The 22,195-nt window shown below is 53.7% G+C and overlaps 1 protein-coding gene across 1 annotated transcript in view; it reads left to right on the top strand.

The window, feature by feature from the left end:
- RASA3 (RAS p21 protein activator 3) overlaps positions 1-22,195 on the top strand; it is a 119,903-nt gene that overhangs the window by 79,559 nt on the left and 18,149 nt on the right. Inside the window, exons 5-14 of the mRNA XM_036250037.1 lie at positions 351-427; positions 12,045-12,125; positions 12,511-12,583; positions 14,728-14,804; positions 17,079-17,183; positions 18,632-18,788; positions 19,164-19,312; positions 20,094-20,208; positions 20,951-21,025; positions 21,850-21,973. Coding sequence (XP_036105930.1) covers positions 351-427; positions 12,045-12,125; positions 12,511-12,583; positions 14,728-14,804; positions 17,079-17,183; positions 18,632-18,788; positions 19,164-19,312; positions 20,094-20,208; positions 20,951-21,025; positions 21,850-21,973 — 1,033 coding nt within the window. The remainder of the gene's footprint in view (positions 1-350; positions 428-12,044; positions 12,126-12,510; positions 12,584-14,727; positions 14,805-17,078; positions 17,184-18,631; positions 18,789-19,163; positions 19,313-20,093; positions 20,209-20,950; positions 21,026-21,849; positions 21,974-22,195) is intronic.

Below are 22,195 nucleotides of genomic sequence, written 5' to 3'. Positions count from 1 at the left end.
TTCTGCAGGTGAGGAAAAGGCCCAAAAGGACAGTACCCAGCCCTGCCCGCAGCGGGGCAGTGGTGTGGGTGAGTTTGCTGCCTTGTGTGCCCAGGTCGAGGTCTGGGCTTCTCAGTGCCCGTCTCCCCCACTGTTAGTGGAGCTGGGAGCTCAGGGTACCTGATGGATTGGAACCTTTAACCCTCTGGGGGAGTCACGCCTGTCCTGGTCCCTGGGATCTAAGTGGGGGTCAGAGGGAGTATGGTGAATGACACACAGGGTCAGATGTAACCACCACCTGTGAACAGACTCTGTGGCTTTCCACCTTGTGTGGCCATTTTCCCATGGCCCTCTGTCCTTGTGCCTTTCAGGGCAAGGTCCACCTGGAGCTGAGGCTGAGCGAGGTCATCACCGACACGGGTGTCGTCTGCCACAAGCTGGCCACACGGTAAGACACAAGTCTGCCCGGGAATAGTAACTGACCCAGCAGTGGAGTGGGCTGTTGTTTTTCAGACAGATGAATCAGAATTCCCAGACTTGGTGAGTCCCCAAGATGACAGTATTTTTAGAGGTTCCAGCATGCTCTTAATGTACTTCGTAAAGCAGGTCCTGTCCTAGAGGTAGCTCGCCAAAGTCACTGTGTGCTGCGTCCAGGCAGGGAGGTGGTGTCGCACCCTGGCCTTACCAGTGAGGAAACGGGATCCCACTCTCCTTGGCCACCAGTAGGGTTGAAGGAAGGTGGTGAGGCGTGTCCCCCTTTGTTTACTGTCCAAGAAGGCCCTGTCCTGGGCCCAATCAACTCACAGTCATTATCCGATGGTCAGGCTGCAGCGCCGTCACTGAGGAACATGTGGAGGACACGGTGCAGGGACGCAGTGTAGGTCATGGTGAAGGACAGGGTGTGGGGACGCATATAGGACACGGTGAAGGCCAGGGTATAGGACGAGCGTAGGACGTGCAGAAGGCGAGAATGCCCTGTTATCTGAAACCTGGGGACTGGGGAGCATGTGGGAGGTGAGTTCAGCGAGTTTTATCCTTAATGCCTTTCATTATTTTCATTCTTCTTAAAAAATAGATTTTGTAGCCATGAAGAGAGAGTTGCCTATTTTCTTGTTTATCAGTTTATTCTTTGTTCAAAAAGGACTTAAGGCTGCTAAACACCAGCCTCACATAGAACAAGAAAGTGGGAGTTAGTGGTGGGGAGACAGTAGGGACTGGGCTGGGCAGAGCATGGAGCCAGGAGGGCAGACACAGCCGACGTGGGTCAGGCGCCCTGTCCGCAGCATGGCCGGTCCAGCCGCACGGCGACGAGATGCAGGGTGGAGGTTTCTCTCCCTGCCGAGGGCGTTTGTGATGCCAGGCACTGCAGCCATGGTCTTTGCATCTTATTAGGGTGCACGTCAGGCTGTGGTCCCAGGAACACACGTGTCTAAAGTCAGGACTGCCTGTCAGCAGCCGCCGCCGCCCGCGCGTGGCCATGCAGCTATTTCCAGACGCCCACTGCTGGCACATACAATCCCAGAGGCGGGGGACTTGGAACTCAGGCCGAGGGCTTGGGGTTCTGTTATGAAACACAGGAGCGTGCTGTGCACATGGCCTCTTTTTTTGGTTTTGCTTTTTTTAAGGAGCTTTGGTTTGGAGAAGAGGCAAGGGTGGGAAACAGACTGTGCATCCTAGTGTTTCCTGGGAGGAAGGGGCTCCAGCTGTGTGAACAGTCTGGAACCACAGGCCTCAGGCTGCAGGGGCTGTCTTGGACCCTCGCGGACAACTGCTGACAAGCATACCATGTTAGCACTAGGCCGTGTTAGCGCTGGGCCCCACCAACACCGTTTTTCTAACTGCATTCAAATTCATGCAAGGAAAGGAACTGCATTTGTTCCAAAAGCACTTTCTTAAATCTGTGTGGCTCTGTCGACAGTTTTTCTGCTCAAATACTTGTCAGGACGATGTTCACCACCTGCCTCACCAAGCTCTGGGTTCTGTCTCCCAGCGATCAGCTGCACACTGTTTTTGTTAATACTGCAGGTCAATAGTCAATTTTTTCCCTGTGTACATAGGAGGGGCAAGAACTAACGTCATTGGTTCAGGGCCCCTCTCTCCACGCTGCCCCAGATGTGGCGGGTTCTCAGACACATGAAGCCCACCCTGCCTTGGCCTTTGCTTCCGTGACCCTCTGCCTGGAACACCCTCCTCCAGATCCCCCTTAATTCAGGTCTCTATTCAGATGTCCTTCTGGAGAGAGCACAGAAGCCCTCTGTGTCCCCACCCGGTGCCCCTCGGCACTGTGGTGTGTGTGGTTGATGACTGCTGTACTCTGTGCACTTCCCCTAGAATGTGTATTTTCTGGTTCATTGCTATATCCCTGACACTGGGGGCCGGGCTTGGCACATTGTAGGTGCTCAGCAAACACCTGGGTACTAGGTGTGCTCCAGCTTATTTTATGGGGCCCATCCTGTCTAGAGGAGCAGGAAGGAGCCCCAGAGAGGAAACAAAAGGAGGTGTCCTCGCCTTGCTGACTTTTCTGTGAATTCTGAGCAGGACTTGGGCTTCTTGCACATGTGGAAATTGGGCCTGTCACACTCATTAGTACATGCACTAGCACACCCTAATATACACACTAGTATACACTAATAGACACACTAGTACACACAACTAGTATGCCTACTACACATGCTAGCACACACTAGTACATGTGCTAGCACCCATGCTAGTACACACACAAAGATAACCTAGTACACACGCTAGTACATACTAGCTCACATGGTAATACAGTATTATTCACTAGCACACATACTAGTAAGCACTAGTACACACTAGCACACATGCGAGTACACTGGTATACACATGTACACATACTAGTATACACGATCACATACAAGTATATTCACATGTACATGTTAATACATGCTAGTATGCATGTCTACTCACACTAGTACACTTTGTTCAGAGTCCTGGAGTAGAAGGTCCACCACAGAGGGATGATGAGGGAGAGAGAATGGGGAATCCCATAGGGGCTCATAGTTTCTCATCAAGGAAGCCAGAGATTTCTGAGGGACCAGTGGCTTTTCTTTTCTCACTTCACCTCCTCCTGTAGTTTTCTTTTTTTTTACTAAAAAAATATCCTTTACACACTATAAAATTCAATATTTTAAAGTGCATATAGTAGTATATTCACAAGGTGATACAACCATCACCATGAGCTACTGTCTAACCTCATCCCTGTGAGCAGTTGCAGCCCAGCCCCTCCCCCATCCTGGGCACCACTAATGGACTCTGTCCATGGACTTGCCTGTTGTGGTTGTTACATATAACTGGACCCACACAACATGTGGCCCTTTGCGACTGGCTTCTTTCACTTAGCGTCCTGTTTTCACGGTTCCTCCAGGTTGCAGCACGTGTCAGTACTTCATTCCTTTAAAGGGTGAGTGCTATTCCATCCGAGGGGATACCGCATTTTGTCATCTGTCATCCACTGCATCCACTGATGGACATTTGAGTTGTTTCCACTTTTTGGATACTGTGAATAATGCTTTGAGTTTTTGTACAAACTTATGTTTTCATTCCTCTTCGTTATATACCTAGGAGTAGAATTGCTGGGTCTTATTGTAATTCTGTGTTTAACTTTTTGAGAAACTGCCAGACTGTTTGTCAGAGTGGCTGCCCTATTTTACACCCACCAGCTGAATGTGAGGGCTCCAATTTCTCCACATCCTTGCTAACTCTGTTATTATTGGCTGACATTTTTATTGCAGCCATCCTAGTGGGTGTAAAGTGGTTTTGACTTACATTTCCCCAAATGTAATGACTGATGATGTTGACCATCCTTCCTCGTCTTTGTTGGCCATTTCTATATTTTCTCTTAAGAAATGTCTATTCAAGTCTTTTACTGGTTTTTTAATTGGGTTATTAGTATTTTTATTATTAAGTTGTAGGAGTTTTTCATATATTCTAATACTAGACTCATGTCAAATGTATAATTTGCAAATATATTCTGTTATTCTGTTGGTTGTCTTTACTTTCTTGATAGTGTTCTTTGTAATATAAAAACTTTAAATGTTGATGAAATCCAATTAATTTACTTTATTTAGGTGTCTAGGAAACCATTTCCTAGTCCAAGGTCACAGAAATTCACTGATGTTTTCCTTCCAAGATCTTAATACTTTTAGTTCTTAACTTTAGATCTTTGATACATTTGGAGTTAATTTTTATATACGGTGTGAGGTAGAGGTTAGCATTATTTATTATTGTTATTATTACTATTTTGCATTTGAATATCCAGTTATCCAGCATCATTTGTTGAAAAGACCATTCTGTCCTATCAGATTATCTTGGCATTTTGTTGAAAGGCATTGGCTATAAATGCATGAGCTTATGTGTTGACTCTTTCTGTTCAATTGATGTATATCCCTGTGCTAGTATCAGGCAGTTTTGGTTACTATAGATTTGTTGTAGCTTTTGAAATCAGAAAGTGTGAGTCTTTTAACTTGGTTCTTCTTTTCCTGATTGGCTATTCTTAGCTTCTTTTACTTCCATGTGAACTTTAGGATCAGCATTTTAATTTCTGCAAAAATAGCAGCTGGCATTTGATAGGGATTGTACTGAATCTGTAGATCAGTTTGGGGAATTAATAATACCACGTCTCCTAAACCCTGAACACAGTTTCTTTCTATTCTGTAATTTCTTTTAAAACTTTTGTTTATGTAAGGTCATCGGTAACGTCCTCTCTCTTATTACTGACTTTAATACATTGAGTCTCCTCTTTATCTTGATCAGTTTAGCCGAAGATTTGTCAAGTCTGTTGATCTTTCAAAGACCCCATTTTTTGTTTCGTTGATTCTTCTGCATTATTTTTCTATTCTCTACTTCATTATCTCTGCTGTAATCTTGATTATTTCCTTTTCTTCTATCTCTGTTGTGTTTGTTTTTTTCTTTATCTGGTTTCTTAAGGTGGAAGTTTAGGTTATCAATTTGAGATCTGTTTTTGTGTTTAATATGGGTGTTTATAGCTCCAGATTTCTCAGAATCACCACTATAGTTTTTACATTTTACAGCTTCCTTTCTTAGAGCTCCCTGGGTCTGTTCTACATGCTTGAGACTTTCTACAAACAGCTCTGAATCAGGACAGAACAGGAAACAATGGGCACCCACTTGTGATCAGGTGCAGAAGGCTCTAGTCCCCAAACCCTGGTGTCCAAGGTCAGCAGATCTTCCTTACCTGTGTGACACTGGGCAGACTACTCACACCCCTGCGCATCATGTTCTCCGTGTGGGAAGGGAGCAGTGGCCTTTGTGCTGGCATTTTCCAGGATGTGGAATGGAGCCTAGCCTGTGTGTAGGTCCACTCGTCCTGGTGTCTCAAAGGTAGCTGGGCTCGGGCCCATCCATGTGCGTAGTAGGCTCAGGAGAAGTGAAGAGATGGGATGATGGGCCACTGAAGAGAAGCCAGTTGGGTGAAGGAAGGTTCGTTCCAATAAACAGTCTTCTCTCCTTGTCTGAGAATCACCTCACACCCTCCCTGCTGCCCAGCAGCCCTGTGACTTTTTCTAGCCCTACTTACTAGAAAGTGATGGAGATGTGGCAGGCCTGTGCTTAGAACCGGAACGGGCCCTGGTCTCCCTGCTGTGCCTTCCCCGTCACAGGCGTGTTAGTTTCCCGAGGCTGCCTCAGTAAAGTTCCCCAGTCTTCGTGGCTTGAAACAACAGAAGTGTATCCTCATAGTTCTGGGGGCCAGAAGTCTAAAATCTGCTGGGCTGCGGTCCCTCTGCAGGTTCCAGGGGCATGTCCCTTCCCCTCTCTCTCACAGCTTCTGGGCTGTACATCGTCCTGGGCTTGTGGCTACATCACTCCAGTCTCTGCCTTTGTCTTCACCCGGTCCTGTGTCTGTGAAAGCTCCCTTGTACGGACACTTATTGTTGGGTTTGGGACCCCTGTAAATCCCAGATGATCTCCTCATGTCAAGATCCTTAACTTGAACAACTGCAAAGATGCTTTTTCAAATAAGGTCCCATTCACCTGTTCCAGAGCTAAGACATGGACATGTCTTTGGGGGACTGCCAGGAGCAGGTGCTTCCTACTGAGGCAGACAGCCCTCCCTGGGCTCCACTCACCTCTTGCCGGCCCACACAGTCTCTGGTGGGGTCCCTGGAGTGTTCTGTCTGGGCTGGGTTCTCTTTCCAGGCCTTCCCTCTCCCCACTTTCTTTTTAAAAATTAATTAACTAATGAATTTGCTTATTTATTTTCATTTATTGTTGAAAGTATTACAGATGTCCCCCATTTTGCCCCCCTCCACCCATCTCCCACATCACCCTAGGCCTTCACCTGTCTATTGTTTGTGTCCATGGGCTATGCATATATGCATATAAGTTTTTTTATTAATCTCTTCCTGCCCCGCTCCCACCTTCCCTCCGAATCTGTCAGTCTGTTTCATGCTTCCATGTCTAAGAATCTATTTTGTTTGCCAGTTTATTTTGTTCCTTATATTCCACATATAAGTGAGATCATGTAATATTTGTCTTTCTCTGACTGGCTTATTTCACTCAGCATAATACTCTCCAGGTCCTTCCATATTGTCTCAAAGGGTAAGAGGTCTCTTTTATAGCTGCATAGTACTCCACTGTGTACATGTACCACAGCTTTTTTATCCACTCATCTACTGATGGCACTTGGGCTGTTTCCAGGTCTTAGTGATTGTAAATTGTGCTGCTATGAACATAGTGGTACATATATTCTTTCTGATTGGTGTTTTGGGATTTTTAGGATATATTCCTAGAAGTTGGATTACTGGGTCAAATGGTAATTTCATGTTTAATTTTTTGAGGAAACTCCATACTGTTTTCCATAGTGGCTGCACCAGTCTGCATTCCTACCAGCAGTGACTAGGATCCCCTTTTCTCTACATCCCCGCCAGCATTTGTTGTTTGTTGATTTGTTGATGGCAGCCATTCTGACAGGTATGAAGTGATACCTCATTTGCATCTCTCTGATGATTAGTGATGTTGAGCATTTTTTAATATGTCTGTTGGCCATCTGTATGTCCTCTTTGGAGAAGTTTCTATTCAGGTCCTTTACCTGTTTTTTAATTGGATTGTTTGCCTTCCTTTTGTTGAGCTGTATGAGTTCTTTGTATACTTTGGAAATTAACCCCTTATCAGATGTATCATTGGCAAATATGTTCTCCCTTACCGTGGGCTCCCTTTGCGTTTTGAGGATGCTTTCTTTTGCTGTGCAGAAGCTATTGAGTTTGATGTAGTCCCACTTGTTTATTTTTCCCCTCTCCCCACTTTCAGCGCACCCCTCCCTGCTGCCAGGCCCACCCTTCCCCACTGGCCTGAAGAGCAAACTGTAGGTTGCCCTGTGACTGCTTGAAATTTGTTTTCTGAGGTTGTCCATTTCCTACAAAAGCCCCTGGTTCAGGAGGCTGGAGGCTCATGCTCTTACTTCTTCCTGCTTCCGGAGTGGGTGTTACTGTAGGCCTTCCCAGCTGCACGCAGGGAGCACCTCGCTAGGCCCCCCTTCTGCATCAGCGAGTGAGGGGAAGCCTGAAGGAATGGGGCATGTTTACGGAATAAGTAGCAACCGAAGGCGCTCTGCCTGTGCCGGGGCCGGTGGTTCTGCGGAGGGAGAATGCTCTGGGTGTGCTTGTAGAAGTCCCACTGTTTCCACCGGGGACTCTTCCTGGTCCCAACTCATCATTTTGGCCCGTTTCACTCTCTTCCTGCTGACCTGATGCCTGACTGAGGCCAGGCTGTTGGGTGACCCGCCGTCCTGGATGTTCTTAGTGTCCGTCATGGAGTGTCACCTACCAGTGCCTGCCTGGGACAGTTACCTGTTCCTGTGTGAGTGGCTTGTCATTCCAACCAGATTTCAAGCTGGGACTCAGGGATCCTATCGCATGATTCTTTTGTAATTTCCCACAAAGATAAACAACACCTTTTAATCATTCAAAAATATTCAACGAGCCCCTACTAAGTGCCAGCCACGGTGCTAGGCCTTCCAGAGCACACGTGCTAGTGGGGAGACATGTTAATATAGTATGTTCATAACACACAACACTTCATTTCACTGGAGAAGGCCTGGGTGGTGAGAGCCTGTCGGCCAGGCTGTGCACACAGAGCAGAAATTGTGAGCCATTTGTGGAGGGAGTGAGGTTTGACATGTGTGGCCTGGAGGTGTGCTGGGACATGGGGGCCTACACCGGGCTGAGCAGAAATCATGTTGTGGATTGAAGACGAATTGATTGTTCATGAACATTTCTTTGGACCCTGAGTCTCTTCCTGTAGCACCTGCTGCGTACGGGAGAAACGCGGCGGCCTCTCGTGCTGGAGCCTGAGGGTGGGAGGAAGACGCGTGCGCCTGCGCCTGGCTCTGCTCCGCTGGGACTGGCTGTGCCTGCCTCCTTCAGAGCCCTTCCTGTCTTGTCCGGTGAATGGTCTTTCTCTCACATATCCGCTGCCTGCTCGCTTTGTCTGAGGGGGTTTCTTGTGTTTTCCCAGTTGCAAGCTGTTGACAGTCTTGCAAATGCTCGCTGAGCCTCCCCTCCTGAACGGAGCAGTAGCCCTGCCCGGTGGCCAGACTCCGAGATGCTGGTCCCCAGAGAAGGCCGCACAGTCTGCCAGCCACTCCACCTCGAGGAGCACCCAACCGAGAAATTACCTCCTTTCAGGCTTCTGACATCTCAACTCCGATAAGGATCTTATTTTCTATTATTAAGGAATTACAGAAGGAAACAACATCTGCAGGGTTCTTGATTTGCGGCTCTTTCCAGCGTCAGGGAGCCTTCTAAAGCAGCGGGTCAGGGTGGAGGGCCCGGCACACAGCAGGTGGGCCCTCTGCTGGTGACCACGGGTGGTGCAGCCTCGGGCCTGCGCCTGCGCCTGGGCCAGCGCAGCAGGCACGCTGTTGTCCCTCCTCACCGGAGGAAGTGGAGGCAGCTCTGCGTGCCCACATCGAGGGAAGGAAGAAAACAAAACGAGTTCACAGCTGCCAGCTCTTCCTCTCGCTGTGAGGCATCACTATTTTAAGGGTCAGGTTGAATATAGAAACCTATGAATGTTAAAATAGACACAAAAGATTATACTTCTGGTACTTTGGATTCTAAATTAGTTGACTGTCTTGCTCACTTGGTATGTTTCAAAGTGTCCTTTCGAGGACATAAGAATGCCCAGGGCAGCGAATATTGTATTTCTCTCCCTGTGTTTACCTGCAGCACCCCTGAGCGTTTGTGAGATTTGTTCTGCGTGGAACAGACCCAGACAGACGCGTAGTGTGTGCACCTTGCCTAGTGAAACGAGCTTTGTCCGTTTGGGCTCCAAGCAGCCCGGGAGAGCAGCGCCCCAGCCCCAGGCTTGTGCAGCCGAGCTGCAACCCAGCTAAAGCTGTGTGGGCGCTAATGAAGTGACACCCGCCGCCCGGAGGAGGGTGTGATGGAGGCTGACACCATTTTTATTCCACTCTGTGCACTTTGCACGCCAGATGGTGGGGTATTGATTTTCCTTCTTCTCTGGGATGTCTTTGGGTAACTGCAATCGGGAGCCAAGCTTTGTTCCAAGGTAGAGAGTAGAGCGCCCCTCAAACTAGTCTGTAAAAGGAGTGAAAGTGACGTCTGCGAGGCGGCTGAGTGCGCTCTGGGTGGCTGTGCCCGCACCTGGCAGCGCTTCTCGGAGACACAGTGTGAGAGGAGTCGCTTCCTGTGAGACGCTTTGCTGGACGTGAAAACCTGTTGTCACTGAGGGTCCGAATGGAAATGTACCTATGGTCTGAAGCTTCTCGGTCAACAACCGAATGTAATAAAAGTGTGATCACATTAAATGTGCACCATGTGCACCATGTGCACAGGGAGGGCGCCGAGGCCTGTCCTCAGACCCCTTGAACAAGCTCTTATCCCTGCCTCTGGCTTCCCATCTCAGAGCTGCTGCCCTCTGGGGACCCTCTGTTCCCCAACTTATGATGGGCGAGTCCTTGTCCTAAGACCTCAGCCCAAGGGCCACTTTCTCCCAGAGGCCCCCAACCAGCACACTGCATTTCTCGTTGTTGGATGTGGTCCCCCCCCCAACCCCGTGCTGCCGACACGGTAATGACGTGTGGCTTGTTTACTGTTGTGCTGTTCACCGCCGTGCCCACCAAGCACACCTGGGCTCCACAGGGCACGAGCTTCGCCCACGCCCCTGGCCCTGTCCGAAGCAGGAGAGCTCAACAAACACTTGTTTAGCGATGAGTTGGTGGGTGAGTAAATCTTTGTGTGCTGATGAGGTGAGGGGTGAGTGAGTATTGTTCTCAATGAGTTAATGAAGGGAGGAAGATAACCAAAGACCAAGCCAGTAATCTGGCAGAGGAACAGGCAGATTTCAGAAAGTAGCATAAAAGGAGAAAGCGTTGGAAACTATGAGATGAATCTAATTGAAACTGTGGACTGAGCCATGAGGCCCAACCTTATCTAGGAGGAGTCCCAGAGGACAACCGCACAGAAATGCAGAGAAGAAATGTACAGGAAACCCAGGCGCGGGACGGGGCGGCACTGTTCTAAGAGCAGCGAGTGTCTTGAAGGAGAAACAAAGGAAACCAACCCCTGGCCAGGGAAGAAATATTCTGGTGAACATTAGCACCCAAAGCCTGCCCAGGAGGGCCGGAGCAGCTCAGGTCAGCTGACTTCCGAGGCCGGAGCAAGGTGGCCTTCCCCCTTCCCAACAGCAGGGGGATGGAGCTCTCAGCTGGTTGAGGGGAATGGTTATGCGTCTCTGTGTAGCCAAACTGACACTCACATACGGGGATTAGGACTTCGGCCCCTGGCCACGCTGGAAGAGTGGGACCTGGATCCCCTTCCCCACCACGGACAGCTGTGTGAGTGGACCGTTTCAGAACTTGTGACCCCCAAATAAGGGAAGCAGATGAGGTGAACCGCAGCGTCCAGCTTCTGTCCTGGAGGTGTGTTGGTGACAGGGCAGAAAGGTGACCCAGGCAGAGCTCGGAGGTGGGTGAGGAGGCTGGTAGTTAGGGGTCCGAGGCCACTGGGATCATTGTAGAGAGGAGGGGACACAATGCCCCACAGGCCAGGGTGACTGCTCAGGTGAAGCACCACAGGCCAGGAAGGCATGAGGCTGTGGGGTGAGGGGCCCCTGTGGAGCTGGGGCTTACTTGAATCCCCATCAGCCCAGTGGAGAGCCCTGTTATCCCTCGGGACACTCAGCTCGGTCCAGGAGGGCCAAACCTGTGCAGTGGGGCCGAGATAACCTTAGACTGCAGCTGCTGGCCCCTTCCGGGCAGTTCCAAAGAGAAATTGCCATGATCAGCCCGAAGCAAGAGACTCTTAACCACCGACCAGCACAGGCTGGGCAGCTGTGTCCTGTACAGATGACAACAGAATCAGACGCCGGCAACATCCAGCATCCGCTCTGCTCTGACACGTCAGAAGCAGGAGCAGGGACTGCCACCAGGGAAGGAGCAGTCACCAGCAGCAGACCCGTCATGACAGACGGGATGGCATTAGTAACCAGGATGCTCAGGGAGCGAGTGTGACTAACTGTGTTCCAGAATTTAAGTAAAATCATGAGCTGGGACAGTTGGCCGCAGACCTGCAGGTGGGATCAGGCGTGAGTGCAGCTAGAGGCTGGGGAGCCTTGTGGTGACAAGGCGATGTGGCAGGGGGTTAGCGCAGGCGGTAGCCGTGGGCCCCTCCAGTTGCCAGGGCCTCCGCTTCCCCACCTCTAACTCGATGTAACAACAGTGCAGCTTCGTAAGATTACTGGAGAGGTCGATGCGCGAGTCGTGTATAGCTCTTGAACAGCACCCCGTGCCTAGGATGGGACGGCAGGGACATTGCTCATGGGAATTCGCCGGAAGTGCCGAGGCTCCTTTGCCCTGAGTGCAGCGCGCATGCTCTCCCACCCCCAAATGTGTTCTGGTTGCTGATCAGGGTGCCCATCGTGTTTATTTGGATGGGAGCTTCTGGGCAGTCGGCTCTTGGTCTTGAGCTGCTGAGACAGCTGCTCTCTGGGACCCCGGAGAGGCCTTGAGCGGCAGCCTGTGGGCCCTTGTCTCCCGCTCCTGATCACCCCCCTTCTCTCCTCAGCATCCTCGAGTGCCAAGGCCTCCCCATCGTGAATGGGCAGTGCGACCCTTACGCCACTGTGACACTAGCAGGACCATACAGGCAAGTAGCTGACACCGCACCTGCCCACGGCCTCCTGCCTGCAGGGTGGTGGCAGTCACCAGGAATGATAGTGAGAACCCCTCAATCAGAACAAGGCAGGATGTGCCCGAGGGGGAATGTGTAATCTTGACTTCCTTTTGTTTCCTTTATTGCCCTAAAGTTGTTTTGTAAAAATAGGAAGACTTGATGTTCTTCATGCTGAGTATTTTTGGCTCAGTAAAGGTCCCCAATTTGCATACCATCTGGGGTTGGAGACAAACAGAAATATTTATAAGATAAATAAAGGCAGCAAATTACTTGTGCATTTGATAGCTCAGTCTTCAGGCTGAGAAATTTGGCATCAGAAGTGTGATTTTTGATCCCGGTCCTTCCTCTTTGATTACAGATCGGAAGCGAAGAAGACGAAAGTGAAAAAGAAGACCAACAACCCTCAGTTTGACGAAGTGTTTTATTTTGAGGTTGGTATTTCAGTGGTTTCAGTGTTGCGTTGAAACCTTACACCCAAGATTCATTGGCAAAACGTGTAGCCCGGAGGATGTCAGTCCCTCGCTTCCTTCTGAACGTTCTCTGGGTGGTGGGCCCACACCGAAGGCTCCCCTCTGCCCCGCGCCCGGCGGGCTGACCTTGCCTCCCCTCCTGGGAAAGAACCGCCGTCTCTGCTTCCACAATGACTCAGTTTTGAGTTGAATACTGACCAAGTCATACTTTCCAAATTATCAAGTCTTTGGTTTTTTTAATTGTTTGGTGTGGGGTTTTTTGTTTTCTGGCCTGTTCCACCCAGTCTCCCCCGAGCAGTGAGGTGAGACTTGCTTGTTTCACCAGAAACAGTCAGGGTTTGAAGCCAGGAGGAAGTGCCCTCTGACAGAGACCCCGGCCGCCTCGTCGGACGTGAGCCACCGAAGTCAGTAAGGGGGAGGGTGTGAGCTGAGGACCACAAGAGAACACGTGAACACGCTGGCTAGCTATAAGGCAGCCCACACGGACTGTGTTTAGGCAGGTGTTCTTTCTGTCCACGAAGGCCTCTTGAGTGTGCACCAGGCCTTGGGTGGGTGAGGATGACTGAGGCCTTCGCCCTGTCTGCATGAGCCTGCCTGCTGCCTGGCAGAAGAGAGCTGTGAGTGATGGTCCTGCGTGGTCCAGTGACTGTCAAGTCGGTGGCTTTAGGGAACAGAGAGCAGGTGCAGCCAGCAGCCCTTCCGGGAAGTGGGCCCCGGCTCCCCGGGGTGCTCCCATCGGAGCAGTCTGGGAAGGGGGTCTGCACATGCGTGGGGCCTCAGGGGGTGCAGGAGACTCTGCCCTGGCTGGTTTGGCTCAGCAGTTAGAGCATTGGCCTGAGGACCAAAGAGTCGCGGGTTCAATTCTGGTCAAGGGCACGTACCTCGGTTGTGGTTCTTTCCCCGGCCCTGGTTGGGGTCCTGCAGGAGGCAACCAATCGGTGTGTCTCTCTCATATCGATGTTTCTGTCTCTCCCTCCCTTCCACTCTGAATATCAATGGAAAGATATCCTCTGGTGAGGACTGAAAAAAAAAATGTGCACAAATGTGCGTTCAAGGTAGCAACGGACTTCCATGTCTAGGCCACCGAGAATGGCTTACACCAGCACTTCCCAAAGGCACAGGCTTTGCCTGGTGGCACCTGTCACTCAAATAGCTGTATCCTCTCTCGCTTGGCTCTCACTCACACGAGGAGTGTGGCTCTCAGTTCACTAGATCAATTTAACGACCCCCAGATATGATTGAGCGCAGGAGACAGGACCGAGGCCTGCAGGGTCTCAGGGAAGGCCCAGACCTGGGTCTCAGCTGCTGGTTAGGGCCGTCTGACGCCAGCTTCGCTCGTGGCCTCAGACCAGAGGACCTCTGGAATATGCTTTTGTTTGGAGCTTAGGTCCTTTGACTGACTTTCATTCACTCTGTAGATGTTAGGGGACAGGCAGGAATAAGAAAGAAAGAACAGACCAGCCTTTGTGGCCATCCCACTGGAAGCCAGACACCTGATCAGAGTACTGTGAGCCATACCAGGCAGGGGGCTCCAGAAGGCTTCCTGGAGGAGGTGGCATTTCAGAGCACAGGGCAGAGTGAGGAGTGGACTCAGTAGTGAGCAGGGCAGAGGGCACAGGTTGTAGAAAGATCCCCATGTGCTGGGTGAGGAAGACAAGTGGGGACCCTGGGAGGCCTTCAGAAGTTTTAGCCAAAGGCAGTTGTGTCCAGGGCCACTGGGCTGTGGCTGGTGGGAGCCATGCTTGGGCTGTAGAAGGACAGGCTGCCGACATTGTGGAGGCAACAGGTGGGAAAGCTGGGGAGGAGCAGATGGAGCCACAGGGGGCGGAAGTGAGAAGGGGGAGGTGGTCAGTAGGGGAGACATCTGGAGGAGGGAGGAACTGGCAGGGTGCTCTTGGTGCTGGGAGGACTCCATGGAAGTTAGGGCAAAGTTCTCGGCACAGCCCCGCCCCGGCTCCCAGGGAACTGGGGCTCCAGTCCCCGCTGCCTGTTCGCGGTGAGTAGAGCAGTGTCCGTGTGAGTGGGGAGCACAGCCCCTCCCCTGAGCTGGTCAGCCCGGGACAGGCGCCCGGTCTAACTCGCTCTCCCTCCGTCTGCACCACCAGGTGACCAGACCCTGCAGCTACAGCCGCAAGTCCCACTTCGACTTTGAGGAGGAGGACGTGGACAAACTTGAAATCCGGTGAGCGAGAATCAGGGTTTCGAGATGCCTGCTTGGCAGCCGCAGTCTGAACTCACCTCTTCTGTTTGTTGTTTTGTTTCTAAAAATAGGGGAATGGATAGGAAATCATTTTAACGTTCTTGGTGATTTTAACACGAGGATGTCGGAAGTTGAAGTCAGTCATCATCCCAGATATTTGGTGGTTGTGGCTGAAAGGACACTTACTTTCCCAAGGGGCAGACTCAGTTTTATAGTTCACTTTGCAGTGTCTTCTAAGTGTCCAAGGTCTAAGGCTTTGTGCTACTTGGAACATGCAAGGCTGTCTGCCAGGTGGCACCGCCCAGCCTAGCACAGCGGTGCCCTGCTTAGGGATGCTCACGGCCAGCCCTTAGTGCGCAGTCTGCACCTGTCACCCCAGAAGGTCGCAGTCGAGTTCGCTGGGATCTACTGGGGGCCTTCTTCCCACCTGCTCTGGCTGTGGAGCCCTGTCCACCTGCAGCACCTGCCCTGGGTGCAAGGTGACCTGGGAGAGACGAAGCCTAAGTCAGGTGTACTTCCCTCGCCCTGGGCTAGGTGACCGCATTCAGGTCTGCCTACCCTGTGCGGGAGAAGCATAGGGATGCTCCCGATTTCACCTTTGAAATCGACTTTTCCTTAGGGCCAGGGTTTTCTGAGGCATGTGGATTGGACTGGAAATACCACAGGCGTTCCTTTGAGGGGCACTCTGGTGTCCCTCCCTCCGAGCAGTGCCCACGCCTGGGGGCTCTAGGCCAGGGGAGGGCCGACCTTCTGGGCACAGGGTGCGGCCAGGGCTCTTTCTTCTCCCAAGTGCGGGACCCGGGGCTCTCTCCTCGCCCCTCTCCTGGGTTCGAGCCCTGAGGGGCAGTGGGCTCCACACACAGACCTTGGTTTGAGCTTAGTTTTAAGTGTTTCCAAGTAGTTTCAATCTTCCATTTCGAAATACGGACGCAGAAGCACAGCGACTTCTAGTCACGGTCCCCAGGAGGCCCGCAGGCCGCGGTCGGGGTTTGGCTGCGCACCGCCTGCTCCAGACACGCCACCCCTTCCTTGTTCAGAGAAGCCGTGTTTATGAAACACGGGCTTTGAACTCGAGTGGAGTCCTAGTTCTCTTTCTAAGCATATCAACCAAGAATGTTTTTAAATGTTTCTCTGATTAAAAAGAAAAGACCGCCTGGCGCTGGTTTGTATTTTGCTGAAGTGTTGTTTGGCAGATTCAAGCTGCTTCTGCCTGTTACTCTGAGCGTCATGCCACGAGACGGCTTACCTGCATGTCCTGATGCCTGTGGGTTCCTGTGGGACATCCTTTGCCCTCTGTGACGTCCGCTGCTCCTGCTCCTGCTTAGGGTGACAGGAGGGCCGCTGCAGTCGTCCAGCAGTGTCCTGTGGTCTTACACTCCAGTTCACAGCATGACTGCTGCTTAAGTTGTCTGTGGACATACGCAGCGTTTGCTAGTTAGCACCAGGGAACGTCATCCACCTCCAACTGCCACGCATGGGCAGTCTCCGTGTCCCCAAGTCGGAGGGAACGGAGAGAATTCCACCCGAGGAAAAAGGGTTCACGAGTGACAGACTCCTCAGCCAAGTGAGTGTGGACCCCCACGAAGGTGGCGGCGAACTGGCTGTGCTTGGTGCCGGCGCCTCCTCCCCTTCTCTGCTGGGCCCTGGGCCTGGGCCGTGGGTCACATTGGTAGGTCGCAGGGTTCTGTGTGCAGGTGGAGAAGGAGGGCTCGGAGACAGTTTTTCTTTCCAGGTGTACTTTCATGTGATGGGAGGCAGGAGACACCTGGCCGTTAAATCGGGCAGCCTGGCCAGTCCCCTGTGGGCACCGTTCCCTGTGACGGCCCGAGCAGAACTAGACTTCATGTCTTCAGTCCGCTCTGCAGCGAGCCCTGCAGACCGAGGTCCCTCTGCTGGGTGCTCCTGCTGTCTGAGGCGCTGCCCAGCCTGGCGGGGCAGCAGGTCCTGCTATGCGTGGGTCTCTCCCAGGTGAAGGGCACAGCAGTTCCCTCCTGGTCCAGAGACAGGAGGCCCTCGCCCGACACCCGCCCAGGGGCCCTGCCTCTGCCTCCTCTCGCTCCCCGCCCGGGGAAGTGCACGTCTTCAGGCCAGCGCCAGGCCTGTCTGACCTCACGTCTCCGTGTCCTCAGGCGGTGTGGGTCTCCACGGAGACCGACTGAAGGCTCCAGCCTCTCGGGGAGAAGGAAGGAACGCCGCTGGCAGCCCGGCGCCTCCCGGGCCGTCTTTAAGCTCCGTGTGCCCATTGTTGTTTTTCAGAGTTGACCTCTGGAACGCCAGTAACTTGAAATTTGGAGATGAGTTTCTGGGAGAACTAAGGATTCCGCTGAAAGTGCTTCGGCAGTCGAGCTCCTACGAGGCGTGGTAAGGTGGCCGCGTGCCCGGCCTGCCATCAGCGAGCTGGTGGGGGGAGGGACAGAGTTCACAAGTCAGAAGGACACAAAGCTGCACCTTCACAGCCCAACATAACGGCACAGGTCAGCTTCCTGTCTAGCCACCTGCTCTTGCTGCGCTCTGGCGCGGGGACAGGTTCGGGTGAGAAACTGCAGGTGATCCTGCTGACATCACAAGTGGTGGCTGAGAGCCTGGAACAGAAGGGCGGGGGCAGGAAGCCTCACCGCCCGAGAGTAGCCCTGAGAAGGCAGCTGGCCCTCCTCGGAGCACGGAGCACGGTGGCCCCGGCCCTGCCCTTGGAGGCAGTCGTGACCTCTGCCTGCCGTCAGAAGTGCCCTGAGGAGGACGTGACCTCGGAGCCGGGTGTCAGATCTGCCTGTCAGTCGGCTCCGCTCACCCCTCCTCACCCCCGTGGCCCAGAAGACTGAGGTTTCCCTTTCCGTGTCTTTGTTTCCCATTCTCTCTGGGCTGCCTTGTATTTTGGCACAAGGAATGTGCCTTTATTTTATTTCGTGTTCAGTTCCTGTATCTCCTCGTGGTGAAGCCGCAGACACTCTGGCCATGGCGCTCTCGCTTCACGCATCTTTCTTTACGGACACACAAGATGGGGAGGAGGGGCAGGTCACACCACACGTCACGCACGCCACACAGCTCGTGCCACGTCACACAGCGTGCCTTGCACTGCCCTCCGTGGCTTCATGTCCACAGCTGCCGTGTAGTGGACTTTGTGTTGGCCCCGTGGCAGTTTCTGTCACCAGGAGACCTCAGAACTCCTGTCTCGAATTCCACGAGGATGGCACCAGCCCGCCCCCAGCTGGGCCTGGCTGCTGGCGGGAGGCATTGCTTTGCTGAGCGTCCCCTGGCCTTGTCACCAAGGATGTGGCCTTTGCCTGGCAGCCCGTGGACCTCTGCCCACATCGCATCTCTCACTGCATGGCTAGTGCACCAGGCGGGCCCAGGGAAGAGGAGCCCGTCAGAAACACTGCTGAGGCGCTGTGTGCGCCGAGGTCTGCAGCCCAGCACGAGCTCCCAGCCCCGTGGTGCTCACAGCTCTGCCACACATTTCTTAGGACCTTTCGATTTGCTCTGCTGACTGCTGGCCGTTGTCGAGTGTTAATCTTCACAGATCATTATTTTACTGCATAATTTCCCTCAACAACTGCATTCACTTCCCCACCTTCTCGTTCTCTCCTTTCCTTCCACCCTTCCCGCTTCCCCGTCATAACTTCTGCCTGCAGCTCTGCAATGAGCCCTGAGATAAGCACCCATGGGGAGTGCCCCGGGTGCAGGGGGCGTCCTACAGAATTGCCCTGGAGCCCCTCCTGCCTCGGACCCTGACACAGGACCCCCTTGACGGGAGGACCGGCCCCTGGGAGGTGCTGCCACCTCACGCCCATTGTCCTGTGCCCTGTGCCCAGGTACTTCCTGCAGCCCCGAGACAACGGCAGTAAGGTTCTGAAGCCAGGGGACCTGGGGTCCCTGCGGCTGAATGTGGTTTACACGGAAGACCACGTCTTCTCCTCCGACTACTACAGCCCGCTCCGGGAACTTCTGCTAAAGTCTGCGGATGTGGAGGTACTCCTGTGCCTGCTGGACCTGTGACCCTCGACCCGCCCTGTCCCCTGCCTCCTGCCAGGCCACGGCCTGCCTCTCCTGTACCCAGACCCGCTCCCCCTCTGGACCCTCCCTGCCCCCTGCCCAGCTCTGTCTCCCCTACCTGCCCATACCATCCCCTTTCCACCCCCTTGGTGCACCATTCGCCCCAACACCTGCCAGCACCCCCATGCCCGGCTCCTGGGCTGCCTGCTCCCTGTCGGTCACTTCTCCTCAGCCGGGCCCCTCTGGGCCTGTTTTGTGCCCGGGAACATCTGAATCTCCCTTTGCTAAGTTGAGGGGTGCTGTGGGGTGGGTGTGGAAGCGGCCCTTGGGTCACACCGTGCCTCTGCGCAGCCTGTCTCGGCGTCCACGGCGCACATCCTGGGCGAGGTTTGCAGAGAGAAGCAGGAGGCGGCCATCCCGCTGGTGCGGCTCTTCCTGCACTGTGGCCGGGTGGTGCCCTTCATCAGCGCCATCGCCAACGCCGAGGTCCGGAGGACTCAGTGAGTGTTCTGCGGCCTCTGCCGGGCCGACATTTCCCCGCGGGGCCTGAGGAAGGTGGGGGGACCCGGACAGCAGAAGTCTCCCTCAGAACACATCTGAGCACAGGGACAGCAGATGAAGGAGACCTCATGGGCTCAGGTTTCTTTCAGAGAGACCGCACTGTTTTTAAAAACGCACCTTTCCTCCCGGAAACCTCGGGATGCGTGTGCAAGAAGGGGCGATGCGGCACCAGCTGCCTTAGGACAGGCCTGGTTCAGTGTTGAGCCCACATAAGAGGACTGGGTCTCTGTCCGCCAGAACCTGCCCCTGCTCCGTGGAGGGGGGTTCTGCGCTCCCTGCTCCCTGGATTCAGAAGCATCCAGACACTCCCTGTTGAAAGAGGTTATAAAAAGTGCAGCCTCTTCTGTTCGCTTTCTGCCCGACCTCCTGTGCTGACCCCAGGCTTGGTCCTTAGAGGCATCCGCTGGCTTGTGTAAGACAAGGCTGCAGAGGGGGAGGCACCGTGAGCTCCCGTTCCTCCAATGGCTGATGGCAGGGCCCTGTGGCTGTTTGCTGATGGCACTGGCCGCGGTTTGTACAGTGGGCGTTACACAGGCAGGGCTGGGGGCCCAGGACCGCTGCTGTCAAACATCTGGCCTGGTCTCATGCTCCAGAAACACCTGCTGACAGACTCAGGGCGGGTGCGTCGCATCTGACGGACGAGCTCTCAAGAACAGACTCTGCTTCTTTCTCCACCTCACTGTACCGAGGAGACAGAAGTAACTGGGTGCTGTTTTCCAGGGACCCCAACACCATTTTCCGGGGAAACTCGTTGACGTCCAAGTGCATCGACGAGACGATGAAGCTGGCCGGGATGCACTACCTGCACGTCACCCTGAAGCCCACCATAGAGGAGGTGGGTCGGGTCCCTGGGGCCGTGTCACTGGGCTGCGGACCACATTTCCGCACGAAAGACGGGCAGTCGGGGAGTGCTGTGCCCGGACTCCCCCAATGAAGAGCTGTCACTTTAATTTCAGAATCTTCCTTATTTCCTCAAATTAAAAAAATACTTAAGAAAATCCATTATTCTAAACACAGGAGGACTTGCAAGAGAAAAACTGGTTCTCCAGTGGACACCGCTTTCCCGCAGGTGTTGGTGGTCCCCGAATTCGCGGGGCCTGGAGTTTTGTCAGGGCCCCTGCGGTCTCACTGTTGTCGGGCACGTTCAGAGGAACGTCCTTTCCGAATGACAGCGTTTCTTACCTGACCCCCAGTGGGGCACCTGGGCAGGCAGCGGTTCCCCCAGAACAGTTTCATAAACATCAGGCCCTGTGCAATGTGAGAACATCTTACGTAGGTTTGGCCTGTGCGAAAGCCTGGCAGCACTACGGAACGAAATCGTCACGTGTATGACGCTGCCTCCCTGGGCGGCAATGCAGAGCCATCTTCAAGAAAGCCCAGGTCCTTGCAGGACTTGGCCTCACACATTGCCCGGTGTCTTCAGCCGCTGTCCCTGTCCTCCTGGCCGCGTGGGGCCAGATGTGGGCAGCTGTCTCCTGAACAAGGCTGTAATGTCCTCTGAGCCTGATTCCGCTCACCTCCACCCCACCCGCGCTCCCGGAACCTGCCTCACTCCCTGTCCTCCGTGCTCTTTCCAGATCTGCCAGAGCCACAAATCCTGCGAGATTGACCCGGTGAAGCTGAAAGATGGTGAGAACCTTGAAAACAACATGGTAAGGGGTTCTGGTTGTTCACCAACACTTCCCAGGGCCAGTCCCGTCTCTGGGACGTTTGGGACATGGCCACCCCGGAGGCTCTGTGTCGGGGGGGGGGGGGGGTCGTGCTTTTCGGAGCACCTATATGAGCCCAGGTGCAAAAGGTGGCTTCCCCTGGAGTCGGGACCGAGCCAGTCGGCGATGGGCCGCCATCTTTCTTTGCTCTCGACTTCTTCCCTGCCGACTAGCATTGCTCTGGCCTGTCACACGGAGCCCCTGTCCTTCCCTTCCTGGGGCAACCAGGACCTTTCCCGACCCCACGCCCCACACCAAGGCGGCCTCACCAGCCTGTCAGTCTTCGCAGCCCATCTCCCCCTCCTCTCTGCAAACAGGCCCCAAATCTGGCCCACCCCCGCTGTTCCCAGAGCTGTTTATTCACACAGCAAAACTCCCTAATTTTGCCGTTCACCCTAATGTTTTAGTCTTTTTAAATTTTTCATCCAGAACGTGCTGTGTCTTTGTTGTACCTTTAAAAAAAGAGACAAGGTTCTCGCCTTCGGGAACTTGCATTCCAGTGAATTTGATCTCTGTTGAGTTAATGAGGTGGGGCATGGAGGAGGGGACGCACTGAGTGAATCACTACAGCTACTCAGGACATACCTGAGAGGCTGTCTTCATCGCGTCTTTCGCTGCCCTCCCCCACGGCTGCTGGGGGGGCGGGGAGGGAGGCCAGTCCCGGCCTCTGGCCTGGCCCCTGCGGTGTGGCCGTGGTGCAGGCAGCCTGGGCAGAGAGCCGGGTCCCAGTGAGCGCTGTTGGGGTGCCCACCCACACCTCATTGCAGGAGAACCTGCGGCAGTACGTGGACCGCATCTTCAACGTCATCACCAAGTCGGGGGTGAGCTGCCCGACAGTCATGTGTGACATTTTCTTTTCTCTGCGAGAGGCGGCTGCCAAGCGCTTCCAGGGTGAGTCCCCTGCGGGTGCTCTCATGCCAGCAGAAAGCGTCTGCGGCCCCCCCTGGGTGGCTCCCTTCCTTGTGCCAGGTGCCCCAAAGCAGAGGAGGGATGTTACAGAACCGTAGAGCTGGTTCTGACGCAGTTGCTGGGCCAGGGCTCAGAGGTCGGCATGGCCCGAATGGCCTCCCTCCCGTCTGTGTCCTCTGGGCACTGCTCCCTGGTCCCTGTCTG

The sequence above is a fragment of the Molossus molossus genome, unplaced genomic scaffold, assembly GCF_014108415.1.
Source record: "Molossus molossus isolate mMolMol1 unplaced genomic scaffold, mMolMol1.p scaffold_m16_p_9, whole genome shotgun sequence".
Taxonomy (NCBI): Eukaryota; Metazoa; Chordata; class Mammalia; order Chiroptera; family Molossidae; genus Molossus; species Molossus molossus.
This window is presented reverse-complemented; position numbering and strand designations above follow the sequence as displayed.